Source organism: Corvus brachyrhynchos, unplaced genomic scaffold, assembly GCF_000691975.1.
Source record: "Corvus brachyrhynchos isolate BGI_N302 unplaced genomic scaffold, ASM69197v1 scaffold3, whole genome shotgun sequence".
In the NCBI taxonomy this organism is placed as follows: domain Eukaryota; kingdom Metazoa; phylum Chordata; class Aves; order Passeriformes; family Corvidae; genus Corvus; species Corvus brachyrhynchos.
The window spans coordinates 3,670,682-3,686,990 of record NW_008237619.1 but is presented as its reverse complement, the minus strand read 5'-3'; the positions used below and the strand labels follow the sequence as shown (position 1 = coordinate 3,686,990).

The window sequence follows — 16,309 nt, the reverse complement described above, 5'->3', positions numbered from 1 at the left end:
CCCTAAGACTTGGCAATGTAATTTCCTCTCCTTTCCTGGTGCTGTGTTTTCTGTCCTCTGTGATGCACGTGCACTATTTGCCCACATAGGCTCTGCCTGCTCTTCTGCATTCCCTGATGCAAATAATTTGAAATTACTTTGTCTTGTTCTTTTTGTACAACAAATATGTTGTGGGAGTTGCTTATGAGAAGTAACTATCTTGCTTCCCTGTTCCATGTAAAAAAAGCATCATACATTAGCATTGCTTTTATTGGGTGTCATTCAGATTTTGTTCCTGAATTATTAATAGACCATGTAGACAAATTATTTTTAAAAATGAGTGTTTAAATTCTCCGGTGGGAAAATAAATAGAAAGTGTTTAGTAGATGATTAAATAAAGAGTAAAAAATATAAATAGTTTAAAATCTACAGATAAAAATGTGGGTAAACAAAATGTCAAACCCTGCATTTGTTTAAAAGAAGCCAGCCTGTTTTGATGCAAAGTGAAGTGTGCACTATGATCAAAGATTCAAGCCTGGCAAGTGTTGAGTAACCTGGATTTTTTCCAGCACAACACAGAGGCATGTCCTTGGAAGTTAAATGTTGTGTGAATAATGTCATAGTGTCTAAACATTAAAGATGTGTCTGTGCATTTGGGGCAGAGCCAGCTTGCTAAGTTCCTCCCAAGACTACAGCAAGACACGAGGAACTTAGGAGCCTTACACAGCCCACATGTAATCATCAGAGGAAAGGCAATGGATGTCTGTATATTGGTGGGGAACTGCATTTTCCCCTGAGTTACAGAGGGGAGAAAATCTGGGGTCTTGCCTACTCTGAAGTGTACCCTGTAGTGACTGAAAGCAAAGTGTTGATCAGCAAAGTGCAGTGTGGGCATGGCCTCAGTAGGTGCTGGGCAGCCTTGCCCTCATGTGCTGCCTACAGATCTTCATCCTCCATCCAGGAGTTCCTAGGCAACAGGCTCGAAACCGTGTGACTGAGCTGTCCCATACTCTGCAGCATTCAAGATGGGAATCCCAGAATCTTCATTTCAATTCGGATATTTATTTCAGCATTTTGTGAATCAAACAATAGATGAAAATTTTGACTCCTTTTTGTGGTTAGTCTATACTTATGGTGAGTCACAAGTCTACATAATGTGCAGTTTCGGTTTTTATGAAGTTAATTTTGCAGTAAGAAGGAGCTTGAATGTTTTTATAGCTGCAGAGGAGACACTTGGAAGGATTGCTGTCAGCAGAGGTCATGCTGGCTTCATGTTTTGTCATCTTGAAAAGTGTGTGTGCCTGTGCACATCTCTGTTAGGAGTGAAGGAAAGTAAGTACAGTAAAGGCAGATTTAATGTGGTTGAGTTGTGTTGTCCCATGTGTCTCTGGTATGAAAATCTGAGTGAATTTTGACCACACTGTACATGGCAGCACCAGCGCACGTCGCCATATGAGGAGTTTGCAGCAGTTCATAGAGCAGGATACAGCCCAGTAAAACACCAGTAAAATGCTGCAGAGAGCACACAGTAATGCAGTTGAGTGTGTCAAGAGAGACATCTTTTCCTTAGGAGGGCTGACAGAAGCACAGCTGGACCGATGCCTGTCTAGGGAAGTTAACACTCATCTGAGAGTTGAATTTTTCTGCCACACCAACAAGGCTTTCTCATAGGAAGCAGTACTTAAAATACCAAGTCACAGTGATTGCCTCTTTGCAGGTACACTTAGTGAGCTATGCTGAGGGCTCTTGCATGGTCTGTGTAGCAGCCAGCTGTAGCAGTGGCCTTGGCACAGGAGGGGGAGAAGAGAGGATGAACACATACACTGGTCTCAGCACCAGCTCATGTGTGAAGCAGCCCTGTCCCTGATTCTGCTCCTGCAGCAGCTCTCCCACACACATCAGGGCCCGTCGTGTGGGGCCTGCAGCCCAGAGGGAGCCAGTAGCTCTGTGCCTTTGGCAACCATTCTGGCTGGAGGAGGGCTGGATCAGCATAGGCTCCTGCAGCAGAGCTTCCCACCCAGGCAGCTGTCTCATACACCTGGTTTGGCCATCTGCTGCTGTGTATCTCTGCTTGTTAGTCCACAGCCCTTGCTGCATCTCTGTGTGCTGCCTGACCCCAAAGAAGTATTGTAGCAGTGTCCTGTTGTCAGAAGAGCTGGAAATTCTGCCAGGTCAGTCTGTTTGGCATCACTTCCTTCATGAAGTGGTTCCCTAGGCACTGGTGACTTGAAGCTATGCTCTGGCTAGCTTTTCACTGTTTAACTTCATAAAGACTATTAAAGCATTACAGCCCACCTTTCCTCCTTGATACCAGCACGCTCACACTCACAGAGCATTTGTTTTCCACTAATTGTGGTTAAACTTCTGCAGCTGTATCTCACAACAGGCATCATTAAAGAAAATCTTTCAAATCTGTGTTTTGTTGGGGTTTGGTCTGAAAAGCTGTGGTGTGCTGAGTCAGTTCAATTGACTTCATTTTTGTTGTTCACAGAGATGGGGGAAGTACGACTACAGGTCCTCTGCATGCCTGCAGAATAGGATGAACTGTCCATGCAAACCTTTACAAACCTAGCTGAGGAAACCGTCTGGCATAGACCTCCAGATACATCTCTCTCAGAGTCATTTCTGCCACTCTGGTGTAGGCATGCCCAAAGGTCCACACCTTCATGCCATGTTCTGAACTCAGCTTGCAAAAATAGCCCAGTAGTTCTGCCCATGCCACTGTTGTGGAGAGCTGAGCATGCAGCTACCTGTTGGCAGGACTGCACAGTAACTCCAGAACCTCTTATCATGTCTAGACAATGTTCCCCTGAAAATTAGCTGAGCTCCTCATGGGACAGCTCTTGAATGCAGGACAGTGTGGAAGCAGAATGGATGTCACATAGATTCAAGAAAACTACAGGGAATTAAACCTGGCAAGCCCTATCCTTCCTGCAGAACAAAACCAGGTCCTGATTTGGAGCATCTGTATGGATATACTTTTGTCACTTGAAACAGTGGGATGCTGTTCTTCTTGAAGCAGGTGCAGGAGCACCTAGTTTAGATGTAGAGTTGTTGAAACACGGACTCCTTTCTCCTCTAGAAGTCAGTGCAAAGGGTCTTGTGAGTGAAGGTTTTGTGTGATTTCCTCCAAGTTAAGTTTTATGTCTGCTTGAATAATAACTCTGTAAAGAAAGCAGTGAAATGATATCTAAACCCAGTGTCCACTAAGACTTCTAGAGAAGAGGATTCTCTTCCCTTCTGCATTCACTCTGCACCCACACACAAAGTACTCATTGTTTACCTTCAATCCTTCCTTCTTCAAGACTGTATGGCAGCAATGTTATGGTGAAGTGATAAAGAGCTTATTTTAGAGCTAGAGGAGAAAAGGAAGGTAGACAACTTCCAAGTCTCATTTCAAGGATTAAAAAAAACCTTGGAGAGGGAATATAAAACAATATAAAAACATGGAGAGGGAATATACTTACTGCATCTGAGTTTTTACAGCTACCTTCTGGTATTTCTTAGTCAAACATGTCAACATCATACACTCCTTATGTCTCAAGCTATTGCCTATTTTACCTTTCAAGGTTTTTGTTTCTCTTTATTTTTTTCTCATACAATATGAGAAGGAAAAATGTAAAAGGGAACCCTCAGCTGTACTGATCAATCAAGTTAATTTCTAGTGACCTGACACACAACATACATAATTAAATGCATACCAAATCAAGTTTCATTTAATTGTATGTTGTTCATTGTTTGAAATCATGTCTTAATTTTTTTATTAAACATAAAAAATGAGCTGTAGTACTAAGAATAAAACCATTATAAACTCAATCAAGCTAGAATTAGACAGCAGTGTCAAAGTGCTAATTAGAGCAAATCAGAATTAACAAATAGTGTTGGACTACAACCAGACCATTACATTAAAATATAATCAACGCATATGAATTCCCAAATAAGAAATCTAGAGAGAAAGCTGCCTATTTAATTACACATTCCAGTTAAGATCCTGATCTCGATGCACGAAGCTTATCCGAACATCTCACTGTTGGCCCAGTTGCATTAATTGAAAGTCACATTTGCAGTCATTGGTGCTTCTACTTAATTGCACTGTTACAGGGTCAATCTTGTCCTGTGCTTTCTCTTGTGCTCTTTACAAAACATTAGTTCTACAGCAAAGCTCTGCTCTGGAAAGCTTGGGAGCTAGAGCTAAGCACTTAGAAATGCTAATTGAAGCTGTGTGCCTTTTTTCCAAATAAAGAGCCTGCACAAGTTCGCAAATGTTGTACAAGAGAACATAGGTGAATTAAGATCATAAAAAACCTAAAGTTTGGAATGTTTCAAATGTTTTTACATGTTCATACTAGATCTGATTTTATTCTTACACAATAAAACATTAAAAGGTCCTTTCCATTAAAACAGAAGAGCAAAGGGCAACTGCTAACAAGATAAAATGTGTTACAGCTGTTCTCTTCATCTAGTCCACATCCTCACACAATGAACAGTTACAGAAGCTAGCAAAAGATAAAGGTTTTATTAGCTGTTTCTTTGAATAGAAAGCTCATTAAATCTACAAAACTAGTACTAAACAGAAATGCAGACTAAAACGAAAGAGGGCAAAGGCCGTGCAGAATGTTTGGCTGTTGTGCAGAGTTTCTGGGGCTGGGTGCTCCTGTGTGACACCACCAGTCTCTGTGCAGGAGATTGGAATTGTTCAATTCTTAGCCCTTCTGAAAGAGCAGTTGTTTGCACTCTGGCTTCAGTTCTGTGTGTGTAATTTTTGCTGGTCAAACCACCCAAAAAGTGACAAATGTGTCTAAAGTCTTTAAAATGGGGAGAAAGATTAAAAGAAACTGGAGGGAAGAGTAAGCTAAGTGTAGACACAGTAACAGCTGTGGAAAATACATCATGGACTATTGCAAAGAGACAGGGTATGACCTGAAGGGTATTAAAGAAAATAATGAGTTGAAAATGCAGCCGAGGGGATGTGGTGCAGGCATTAGGAAAAAATGTGTAGTCATTCAGGATGGCAGTGCACTGGGAAAAAATACCTCAAGGACTTGGTGCAGATATCATGAGTGTTCCCAATTTCAAAACAGGTTAGGCATCTGTAAAAAACTACTTGGGCATTCCATTTGCTACCTGTAGCCTCTTTTTAACCCTAGCTGACAGTGATCACAGATGGGGCAGGCTTCATAATATTTTTATCACAGGAGGGATAAAGATGTCACAGATTGGCTTTATGGACTAGTGATACCCTGTGGGATCAGCAGAATGGTATATTGAATCAATGCAAATTCCAAACTATTGACTACTAGGCACTGACCTCAGACTTTGGAAGCTTAAATATGTTTTGTGATTGCTGTCTGACCTATTTCTTTGTGAACAGGATCAAAGTAAACTCTTTAGTCAAGTAAAAATTTGGGATCATGTTCAGTTCGAGGCAAAAGCTGTGTCAGAACACCAACACTGGAGCTGCTGAGAAAGATTTAAACTCTTCCTTTCTCATTGTCTGACCTCACGTGGGCAGTATTTCTGTCATGGTATTCTATCCCATGCTTACTTCCTTTTTTTAGCTGTGATCCAGTTCTGCTTTTGTATTTGCTTCCTTTTGGGGTGGTTTTTAAGGTTTGTTGTTTTGTAAAAGGCAGTATTTCCTTTGGAGGAGTTGATGTAGAGTGACTGAAGAGATAAGACTGGGTTTTAGTCAGGAACTGCTGAGTTCTGCTTGTCAGTCTGTCTGTGAGCTAAGATCAGCTTGTTATTCTGTAAAAACATTTTGTCTCTTAGCCACTCGCTGACACCTTCTGTGGCAGAATGTTTTATACAGACTGATACCCTGCTCCCACTCAAGGGCTACTGCTGATCTCACAGTTTTCTTTGCAAATAATAAAAACTTGAACCTTCAGTATATCTTTAAGGTGGATTCTATTACTTCCCTGCAAACATCTGTGGCATTCAGATCATATCTTGCCATGGGTTATGCTCTAAGTACCTGTGAGGAACGGTTTTATGCAGATAGATGCAAAATGGTAAATGAGCATAGCTAGTGGCTGAAATATTCTACATCTAAAATTATGTTTTTATTCTCTTCCAGCCATACTATTAGAAGACAGAAATTCCAGTGAGTCTGCCTGGAAGAATAAAATTTCTATATCTGCCCTAAACACTCCAGAGCCAGCAATGATGCATGAGCCTTTAGTTGGCAGCCAGAAAAGGAAAGCAAGGAAAACGAAGATCACACATCTTGTCCGAACAGCAGATGGGAGAGTTTCACCAGCAGCAGGAACACTGGGTAAGGAAATGGGAGTTAAAATTTTATTAAAACTAAATTGTTGGAGAAGGTTTGAGAGTACAAGCAACTTATCAGGGCAGTGTTTCTAAATTAGCTTGTTTTCATACCTGCTTAGAGTGGTCATTATTTAAAATACAGGTATCAAACCAACTGGGAAATCACTGAATCCATAATGGCCAACTTCTTTTGTTTGAATGACCAAATCTGTCTTTTCTCTAGATACTTCACTCTAAGAACTGTGAGCTGATGCAGAGGGAAATGGAAAATGGTTACCTTTCGTAATTTGTTTCCAGTCCAGCAAAGAAATTACACTGCACCTGGTTCTAGTTTGTAAAACTGAATTCCATAGTATGACAGTTAATGCCAGAGTCCTTGTTGGAGTTCTCCAGTAAGATAATCTTTCAGGACTGCTGTATCTAAAGTATACACAAAAGCTCTCTTGCCTGACCTAAAAGATCAAATTCAGTTGAATGCAAAATCAGTAAACTGCTTTATAAACCTTAGTATCGTGCTTCTGACCTGGTAGCTTGGGTCAGAAGAGGTTGTAGCATGAATCAGATGACACTGGCAGAATCAAAGTCCTAAAGGTAAAGGTTCTGTTAACACCAGGCTAGTCAGCATATCTATAGGCTGCGGTGAATTTATGGGCTAGATCTGCATGCTTAACTTTCTTTCTTTGCAGAGGAGAAGCCGAAAGAGCTGCCACAAAGTACTCTTCAAAAATCATCAAGTGCAGAAACAGATTGCAACAGCGAATGCTCCAGAAACACAGAGACAGAAGAAAACCATAGTATTACGTCAGATATGCCAGCGGTGTCTGCATTTTTTAGCTTAGCTGCTCTGGCAGAAGTAGCAGCCATGGAAAATGTACACAGGTATGGTTTTCTTTTCTTCTTGGTGTCTTAAGTAAATAGTATGTGGCTGACAGCTTGTTCAGAAAGCATGTGAATAGCAGACTGTTTAATTTGGCCTGTGTTTCCTCTTCCCCAGCTTTCTATGAATGTGTGCTTTACACCACTTGCTTGGTAGTGTTACGTCTTCACCTAAATGACAGTGTAATCTATTTAGCAGTTAGTAAAATGATCCTTCTCAGTAAACTTACCTGCCAATTTTTGTATGTAAACAGGTTCATGTGCTCCTTGAGACTGAAAATTATCAGATGCTATTTGTCAGATAATAGCAGATTTAAATAGCTACTGCACTCTGATTTGCATTTTCCAGTGGCCTGAAACCTAAGATGGTGGAGAGAATTTCATACATTTTGAGATGGAGTTTCTATGCTGAACATGGCTGAGGGAAGCTAACTTGTTATTCTTACTCTTTGCTTTCCTGTGTAGAAGGCAAAGGAGCTACAGAATAGCATGGGGCAGAACAACTCTGGGTGATGGAAAGCCAGGGTAGTTTGGGTTGGTCCTCTCAGTTGCTGAGTAGGCTATCCATACAGACAAGGTGGAGAATGTGCAGGTTACTGAGGGCTCTTGAATCAGTTCAGCATGGTCAGACCTGTGATGGGAGTAAACAGGAAGTCCTCCTTGGCTCTTAATTATCCAGTGTTGTTCTTTCATGGAACTTACTGGCTATGAAACCCCATCCTCTCCTGCAGTGGAAACTCAGTGAGGAATCATTGGGCCAGTTTGAAACCATCACAGCCTCTGCCGGTGCCATTTGACAGGTGGCTGGCTGCCTAAGCAACTCCTCGAGGCAGCAGTTCATGAAACCATTCACAGCCTCAGTTAACTGTTCTTCTCCTGGGCCCTATTGATGAACCCAGTCCTTTGTGTTCAGGCTGCATATCAAATGCTCAAAGGCTTTTTAGAAGCTTAGGAGCCCTACAAGAAACAGATCTGCTGGTTCCTCTCTGCAGAAGCTGTTGTCTTGCTTAAGCAGCATTGTGTTGGGTGAGAAGTGATTTCACACTGCAGTCAGCCTGTCTGTCATGATAAGCCTCAAGATGGGACTTGTGGAAGGGCTGTGCTAAGCTCTGCTTTCACTCACACCGTTGTGGTTTCATTGATTGCCATTAACATTGACCAGAACTGCACAAAAGCAAAAGGATTCACTCTGCTGTGGTTTTTCCTCCTTGTTCTTCTGAGAGTTCTTGTCCTCCTCTTGTCTCTGTTGAAGTGAGCTAATGCTTTGCAGAGCTTTGTGCTCGGGTCTTTCTCTTTGAATCCCATCTTTCGTCATGTCATTATGTAGCTCGAGCAATGCAGCACCTTCCATAAGGCCTGAAAACACTGGATCAGCAAACATACAGCAACTATTGGAAATGCCAGCTTGTAGTCATCCCGAAGGAGGTGAAATGACAACAGGGGAGGACTCTCCCAGCAGAAAGTTTGCCACATCTCTCTCAGACTTGGCAAATGGAAGTCAAAACAGAAACCTAAATCTTATGGGCTAGATGCTTCTCTGTTTTCTGCTCTGTCAGCTGTTGTTATCTCTTGCAACTCACTTTATTTGCAAATAGCCAGGAGAAAAGAATTGGAGGTTTGCTTGATGTGTTTCCTCAGTGTCTGAATTTAATTTATTAAGTAGTTTCATAGAGCCTTGGGACATGGAATCCTTCTGGCAGCGTGGTTTTCATTTGGAGCCTTCTGCTTAGCTTTATTTACCTTGTGCGTGCCCTGGTTAAGCACTTGCAAGTCTGAGCTGCATTTTGTGCCAAGGCCACTTCATTGCACTCCATTGTGTGAAGCACATGGGTACCTCTGCTGGAGGTTTCTACTGGGGGTCTTAGCTGGGCCAGAGTGAGGGAGAGTGACCTTGGTGTACATAATAATCAGGCCCCAGATTTTCATTGCTACGAAGGACAAATACTGGTACAAAAATAGAACCTCACTTGTGAGAGTACGTAACAGGCAGTGACATGCTTTGTGTATGTATTTTAAAAGGCAAGCTGCCAAGGAGGTCTCCCAAGTCAATTTATGGACCATGACTGATGCTGATTTCCAGCACATAAATCTGGCACAGTTTATTTTTATGATACCCTGTGCTGGGGGATCATTTGTAAATTAACATTGCTGTAGTAAGGAAAGAGATATGCTAGGTTAATGTAATGATAGGTCATGTAACATGGAGGAATCCCAATGTGCAACTCTGCTGATGAGTATACTTCCGTATTGCTTAAAAGCTGGCTATTGACTCACACTAACATGATCTGTGCCTCTGTGCATTTACCTTCTTTTGCCACAGGGGCTGTGTGCTCTGCTCTGAGGGCTGCAGCAGCTCCCTTGCAAAATGAGTAACAGCACTTGTGCATGCTTAACTTACTCTTAGGCTGTGCACTTTGCTTTGTGTAGTCACATACTGTCACATCTTGTTTTTTCCTGCCCTTGCATTGTGCTGTAGGTTGTCCTCAGGATACTGTGTTACTGTTGCAGGAACACCGAACACCTCTGAAAGCACATGTAACCACAGTGTGTGAGCACCTGCAGCAGTGAGCAGCTGCCATGCCGCAGTGTCGGGTGGTAGACCATGCAGCTGCCACTTCCCCTCCTTTCCGGTCTGGTAACAGCACCTCCCATGCTCCAAGTATTGATGGGTGGCTTTTCTTTTGTTCTTTTTCAGAAGTCAGAGGGCCACACCTCTCCCACATGATGGACAGCCAAATGAAATGTCTCAGGCTCCAGTGCTTATTTCCTGCGCTGACCAGTGAAGCTCCACTTTATTGTAAAACATTGTGCTTTACCTAATATCCTAGCCTTGTCTTTACCAAGGGAAGCTAGTCAGTCCATATGATGGAACTAGAGACTGCAATAAAGTGCTTATTGCTCTGAGTGGCCCAGAATTCACTGGAAGCCAGATGTTAGCAACTTGGGCCAGGTCCTCAAATTGGAACCCAGTATGTAGGCGGGTGATATTGTCTGTTAAAGAACTGAAATCGAGTGGAATGATCCCGAGCTTGCTTTCTATTGAAGGCTTTTAAACAGTAAACAGGTGGTTGGTGTGAAAAAGGCTGCCTTTACTGTTAGCTCACACAGCATCTCTTTTACCAACCAGAGAGTACGACAACTAGTTTCATATAATACCTAGTTATTCTAAATGAAAATGGAAAAAAAAAAAAAAAAAAACCAACAAAAACACTGACGCACTGCACTAGTTACTATTAGATATTCTTAGTCATTTTTGTACATGAAGATTTAAGTTCTAAGATGGTTTATATTAATAGGTTATGCCTACGTTTATATTGTAGAATGAATTTAAAATCTGTTCCAGAGAACTCAAGGCAGCCTGGACAGATGTACCATTGTTAGCGGTGTTTGGGCAGCCACGAGGTCCAGATGTTCTGCACTTTTATATTTGCCACCGGAGTGGTAGAGTTTACTGGGAAAAGTTCTGACAGACTACGTTTGGGTTTGTTTCTTTTTAATTTAGCTTTGAATAACCAGGATGATGTGCATTAGAAAAAGGAGTGGTGTATGGAAAAGAAAATACTGCAGATAATTGACTTGTCTTTCATGCCTTGGAGGGTTCCTTTATTTTTGCATAGATATCTGAGCGACTTGGTGAAATTTTCCTGTAAACAAAAAGTACTGCAAATGCGTTTTTCAAAAGTGACCTTAGTATTATTTCACAGTTCTGAAAAACTTAAAACCATGACTTTTCGATATAGTGTACACCAATACACATACCTTTTACATTTTACAGACACTGGCATTGTTGTAGTTACTATGCACAGTCCAAATCAGCTTCAGAGTTTGCATAAAGGGCCAATTACAGTTTGTGTTGGTAAAGTGGAAAGCTGTATACAGTTAAACTAAAGCTGAAGAGTAGCGTTTGACTGAATTCAGACTACCAAACAGATCCATCTGCCAGTTTCTGTCTCTGCTTGTGTTGAATTTTTGTGCTTTGCTCTCATAAATACATCCCAAAAGCAAGCCAAGTGTATCACTTGGCCTGTTACTTTCACTATCCTGACTTACACTATTGTATAACCAAGCATTGATTCCTACCAATAGATGCAAAATGATCACTAGTAATTGATCTAAAGCTACAAATTCAACAGGGTACTTCTTCTATAGCACAAGATGTTTCCCTACTTTTTGCATTGTAGCACAACAATTTACCAAATTGGACTCCAGCAATAATTTTCTATTAGTCTTCGTCATACCGGCTGAACTTTTGATAGTATTAGATTGAGTTTGAAGTTCTTTGAATTAAGTCTTTAAATGATGCGAGTTTACATCATTCTATCAGGCATTCTTATTTATACTTGACTGAATTGATAATGTGTTTTGGGGTTATTTTGTAACTAATTTGATGTAATAGCCATATGGACAGTAACTATTAATGCTTGCTAGGTTTAGCCTTCCATTGTAGTTAAGTGAAAGTCTCTGGTTCAGTGTCAGGAAACAATATACAATGTACCACATCAGTTTTAAGAACAGATTAAAGGTCTGACAAAAGGCAGGTAGCTGGGGAAGTGTCACTGAAACAGCACCATCAAGGATGCATGTGTTGAAAGGAGGGAACAACTGAAGAACAACAAAATTTACAAACCAATGAGTCAGTGAAAAGGCTTTTTAAAAAATTCAGGTGAATAAATGTCTAAGAGTCCCTAGAATGCCATTGCAGCCTATGGTGGTATTTTAAATAAGATTTTATTAAAGTTTTATAAGTTATTTTAACAAGACAGGAAAAAACTTAAAGACTTAAAACTTGTGGGTCACAGCAGGGTGGCTGTTGGAGTTTTGGACCACTTTATAATTAGCTGAAATCCAAATATGTTACAGTGCAGGCCGTTCACGTTGACAATGGTACTAACTTATTTCTCTAGAAACCTTTAGAGTAGATATATTTTTGTCAGAGCACCCCATCCTTCCTCGATTTAAATTTCAATATTGTTCCTGGAGATATTTCTGTATATTAATGGTACCTTTTTTAAAAGAAACAGAAAATTACTTTTTTCTATATGAATTAATACTTACTTGATCTGCTTTTCCTTGACTTTCCCTTAGAGAGGGGGTAGGGTTGGGTCAGTTTACTGGATATGACTGTTTTCAGATACTTATAAACCTTTTTGTAGATATGCTTAATTTTTAAGCGATTAGGCACTGAGAGTAGCAGAAATCCTGCAAAGCTTTATAGTTCACTAGGCATTTGCCTTTGTTGGTTCTCTGAGTGATGTCTTGATTTGAGTAGCTAGAATTTTCCCTGAATCTACTAGAAAGGGTATCAGTATTTTCAGGTAACAAAGTCTGTTAGCACAACAAAAAACTTCAGACCAATATCTTACTGTATTGGGGTTGGGTTTTTTCCTTGTTTGTTTTGTTTTAATTTTTATTAATTTCAGCTGCTTTCATTTTGGAAACTCTTATTGCTATTGTGTGTACTTCAGTATACCAGCAAACACTGTTACCTGTTAACACGTTGTCCACGAATGCCTCTAGAGAAGAAATTGTTGCACCTTATGTATATCTCAAGCAAACCAAAATATGATGCTTTTCTGCTTTGTTTATTCTGAATATGTTGTATCATACTTTACTGAACCCATTTTAACTTAGCTAAAGCTATCAGTATTTATGCATTTCACATTATTTTCTGGATCTGAACCTGTGTATAAATCTTTCTTTAAAAAAAAGACAAGCATTTACTGTAGTTGTGCTCTGTGACTTATCCATGGGAGGGGGGAATCTTGTCTCAAGTGTAAAATGCAGTACTGTCCCAGTTTTCCTTGGCTTTTATTTATTTAGTCATCTTTGATATTTCATAGTTCTGAGGCATACAAAATGCATTGTTGTAGCTGAAGCTACACATCTAAGCAGCTGGGAGAAAATGACTGTAATGTCTTCTTAATTGTTCTAGTACTGTATACAAATATGGGAAAAATGTTCTGCAGAACATTTGAGATGCAGATTCTTATCCCCACAGTAGGCTATTTTCCAGGTATTAGACCAAATCAGTCAAAACTCCATGATCTTACAGGTCTTTTCTGACTAAATGATTCTGAAAACATCTATGGAGATTACTTAGTGCTCTGCTTATGGCAGTAACTACCCCTTGAATGTGCTGTGATTTCAGAAAAGAATATATTTATTTAAGATGACTGAATGCTCTTTTATACTAATACAGTATCCCAAAGTCATGAGCAAGAGACTTCCTGGTAGTTTGGGTTTCCATTTTATAGCATTGGTGCATGACTTTTGAAATTAAAGTGATAAGCATTGTTGGAATGGGGCACAAGAACAAGGGACTGGTAGAAGTGTGTGGATTTGTGGTGTTTAAATTCCAGCTTTGGTCTGTATTATTTGGATGAAAGCTGCCTTTGTAGCACAAGGCTGAAGAGCATTCTGCAGTTTGTATCAAGTAGAGAGTTGTAAGTTATGTCAGTACAAGGGAATGCCTTATAGTTCGGATGCTGTCTTTTGCAACAGGATATTAATTGAAGCAGTTTTAATTTCCACTGCCTGTTTAGCTACTGTACAGATACTGAACCAACTGAAGGCAAGTTATAGACATGGGGCAGCTAAGAGAGCATGGAAGGAAAGCTGTCCTTTATTCTCAGTATGGCAACATTATGGCAACAAAGGGGAATCAGAACAGAATTTAGATTTGTATATATGTGTGTGTGTGTGTGTGTGTGTGTGTGCACGTGTGTGTGTGTGCCTGGGTGTGTACATTCTGCAAAAAAATGATGTAGGAAAACCAGAAACATGATGGGTCTACAAGACACTATAATGGATGTCGACCCTTTTGAGTGCACTCCCTTTTTTTTTGAATGCTGAGTCTAATATGGCTACCTCTCCTAAAAGACTACTTTGGTTAACTTCCATTTGCTTTCAGGCTTGATCATGTAATCTTCTTCGCCATTGATATCATTTGTATATTGCTGTGTGCTTTATTTTCCAAGAGCAACATTTATATAGCACAGACACCATAAAGGCTGAATATACAGCGGTAGCCAAACTATGTTGCTGGAGCATTTTTGTTTAACCTCTGCCACAGTCATAGGGGTTGCAGGACATGGCCCGCTAGCTCTGCTTGATTCAGTGAGATCAGTTTCTGTAACAGCAGAAGGTGCAGTGCTCGTGGGGTGGTGGACTTCTGATGTTTCCAGAGGTGTCGAGTAAGCCACGTGCTGCTCTTGAAACTTACTCTGGAGTTTATGTTTGCAGTCCTGATTTCGCAGGGAAACGTAACTGTGCAACATATGTGTTGTATGCCCTACGTTATCCATTAGATGCTGTTTGTTTGCTGTGCTTGTTTGATAGATTGTAGACCTCCTAGGTAACTCTGCCATGTTTTCCGATACTCATGGCATTCTCCTTACCTTGTACATATTTCCAAACTGTCAACTACAGCTGCCAGGATGCTCAGGCACTTCAGGACACTGAGTGCCATGAACAAGTACATGTTTAGGCTGTGAAAGCGTTGCCTCCTCCCCTGAACTCCCCAAGAAGAAGGCACAGTGAAGTTCATGCTCTCACTGAAGTACTACCGTAGTCATTTATATACTCAGTATTTTATAGTGAACTGACAACTTTGAAGAAGCTTATGAGATGGATGTCTGTTTTATGTTCCCCCACTAATTCTTTTATGGCAGAAATCTAGGAAGACTTGACATGAGATCTCCACTCAGCAGCACACCCTAAGCTTAGGCTGGAAACCCTCCCGATCACGGACCACTATGCTCTGGGAGTTAAGCTTGGGCTTGCGTGATGTTCGTGGGGGAGGCACATCATCATCATGACCTAGGGCCTTCATTGAGGTGGAATTTTAAAGCGACTGCAAATAGCTTAACATTTTGTTGAGTTCTTCCAAAGACTTACATTGTAGTTTCTGGGTCTTGGCTGTTAGCATACACCAGCAGACCTGCACTGAACTCCACTGGAAAAACCACGGTTCAGGATACCTAAGCAGGCTCCCGAATGTAATGGTCTAGTTTGCTCTTTTCACGTCCACAGCTGAAACCTTGTTTGCCCCTCAGTACTGCTGTCCTCCAGTGAGTGGTTGGGTCTTTGAGGGCAGCAAAAGCAGGAGGGGCATGTATGTGCATGTGTCTGCACGTGTGTGTACATATACATGCACACGTCAGAGTGCAGGGACTTCAGCGTGTACTCTGTACAAGAGTGTTCCCATGTTTGCTCATAAAACAACTTGAAGTTTCTCAGATGATAGTTTTCCAACTTCCTTGCTAGATTTTGGTATCTTTCCTTCACATTACACACCATAAGGTGTGAGTTTCAAAAATCACACCTGAAAAAAACAGAACCTGTTAATCTGGATGCTACAAAAACCTTTCTCAGCAGTGCTTGCTTTTAATAACCAGTATCTGTTGACAGTTTTAACACAACTGATTTGCTATGATCTTTCTTCTTGGAGCCCAATCCTTCAACTTCTATTCTCACATGTATTTCCACTGAATTTTGACCTAGTGTTTGGTTTTATTCTCTCCAAAGTGGGTTGTAAACATGCCTTACAATAGTTCATCTCCATCAATGGTGTAACAGAGCTACTGCCTTCTTAGTTGTGTCTAGTTAAGTCAATAAGCACATTTATAAAATGTCATATTTTATTCAAGAACCTCTAATTTGAGATTTTTAAGTGCACATGTTAAGTCATGTGTATAACATGCTAAAGTACATTAAACTGTGATAATGAAACTGAATAAAAATATTTAATAAAATATTTGAAATATTTGATAAGGACCTTTAAATAGATTTCTTCATGTTCATTCTATTTTGGTTATCTAGCGTGTGCCTGTAAACAGTTTCCCATTTAAAACTAATGATTGCAAATAAATACTATTCAAATGGAGCTTCTTTGATACTTCACCTGCTTTTCCATCAAATGATTGTTTACTTTAACATATGGCTGAGTTAGCAGTATTGCAGAATTTGTTTTTAGCTACAGTATGAACTTGTTGGGGTTTTTTATATTTAAACAAGCTCATTTTCACCTGAAAATGGAAGATGCCAAAACCCAGAGATGGATCCTCAGAACTGTAAGCGGTAGTTTTCTGTCAGATCATCCACTCAGCTTCTACACAATGACTGTGAAGATGTCACTTATTTTGCAAAGAACTTCTGCTCAAGTGTTCTTCCTTACATGTGT

At 40.5% G+C, this 16,309-nt stretch overlaps 1 protein-coding gene across 19 annotated transcripts in view; it reads left to right on the top strand.

Annotated features, from left to right (window-relative positions):
- The window catches only part of BBX (BBX, HMG-box containing), a 138,196-nt gene extending 122,184 nt beyond the window's left edge, over positions 1–16,012 (top strand). For all 19 annotated transcript variants that reach the window (XM_017731832.1, XM_017731828.1, XM_017731829.1 and 16 more), the window contains 3 exons: positions 6,059–6,256; positions 6,939–7,131; positions 9,824–16,012. In XM_017731832.1, the coding sequence (XP_017587321.1) occupies positions 6,059–6,256; positions 6,939–7,131; positions 9,824–9,911 (479 nt within the window). In that variant the 3' untranslated portion in view covers positions 9,912–16,012. The remainder of the gene's footprint in view (positions 1–6,058; positions 6,257–6,938; positions 7,132–9,823) is intronic.
- The last annotated feature ends 297 nt before the right edge of the window (positions 16,013–16,309 follow it).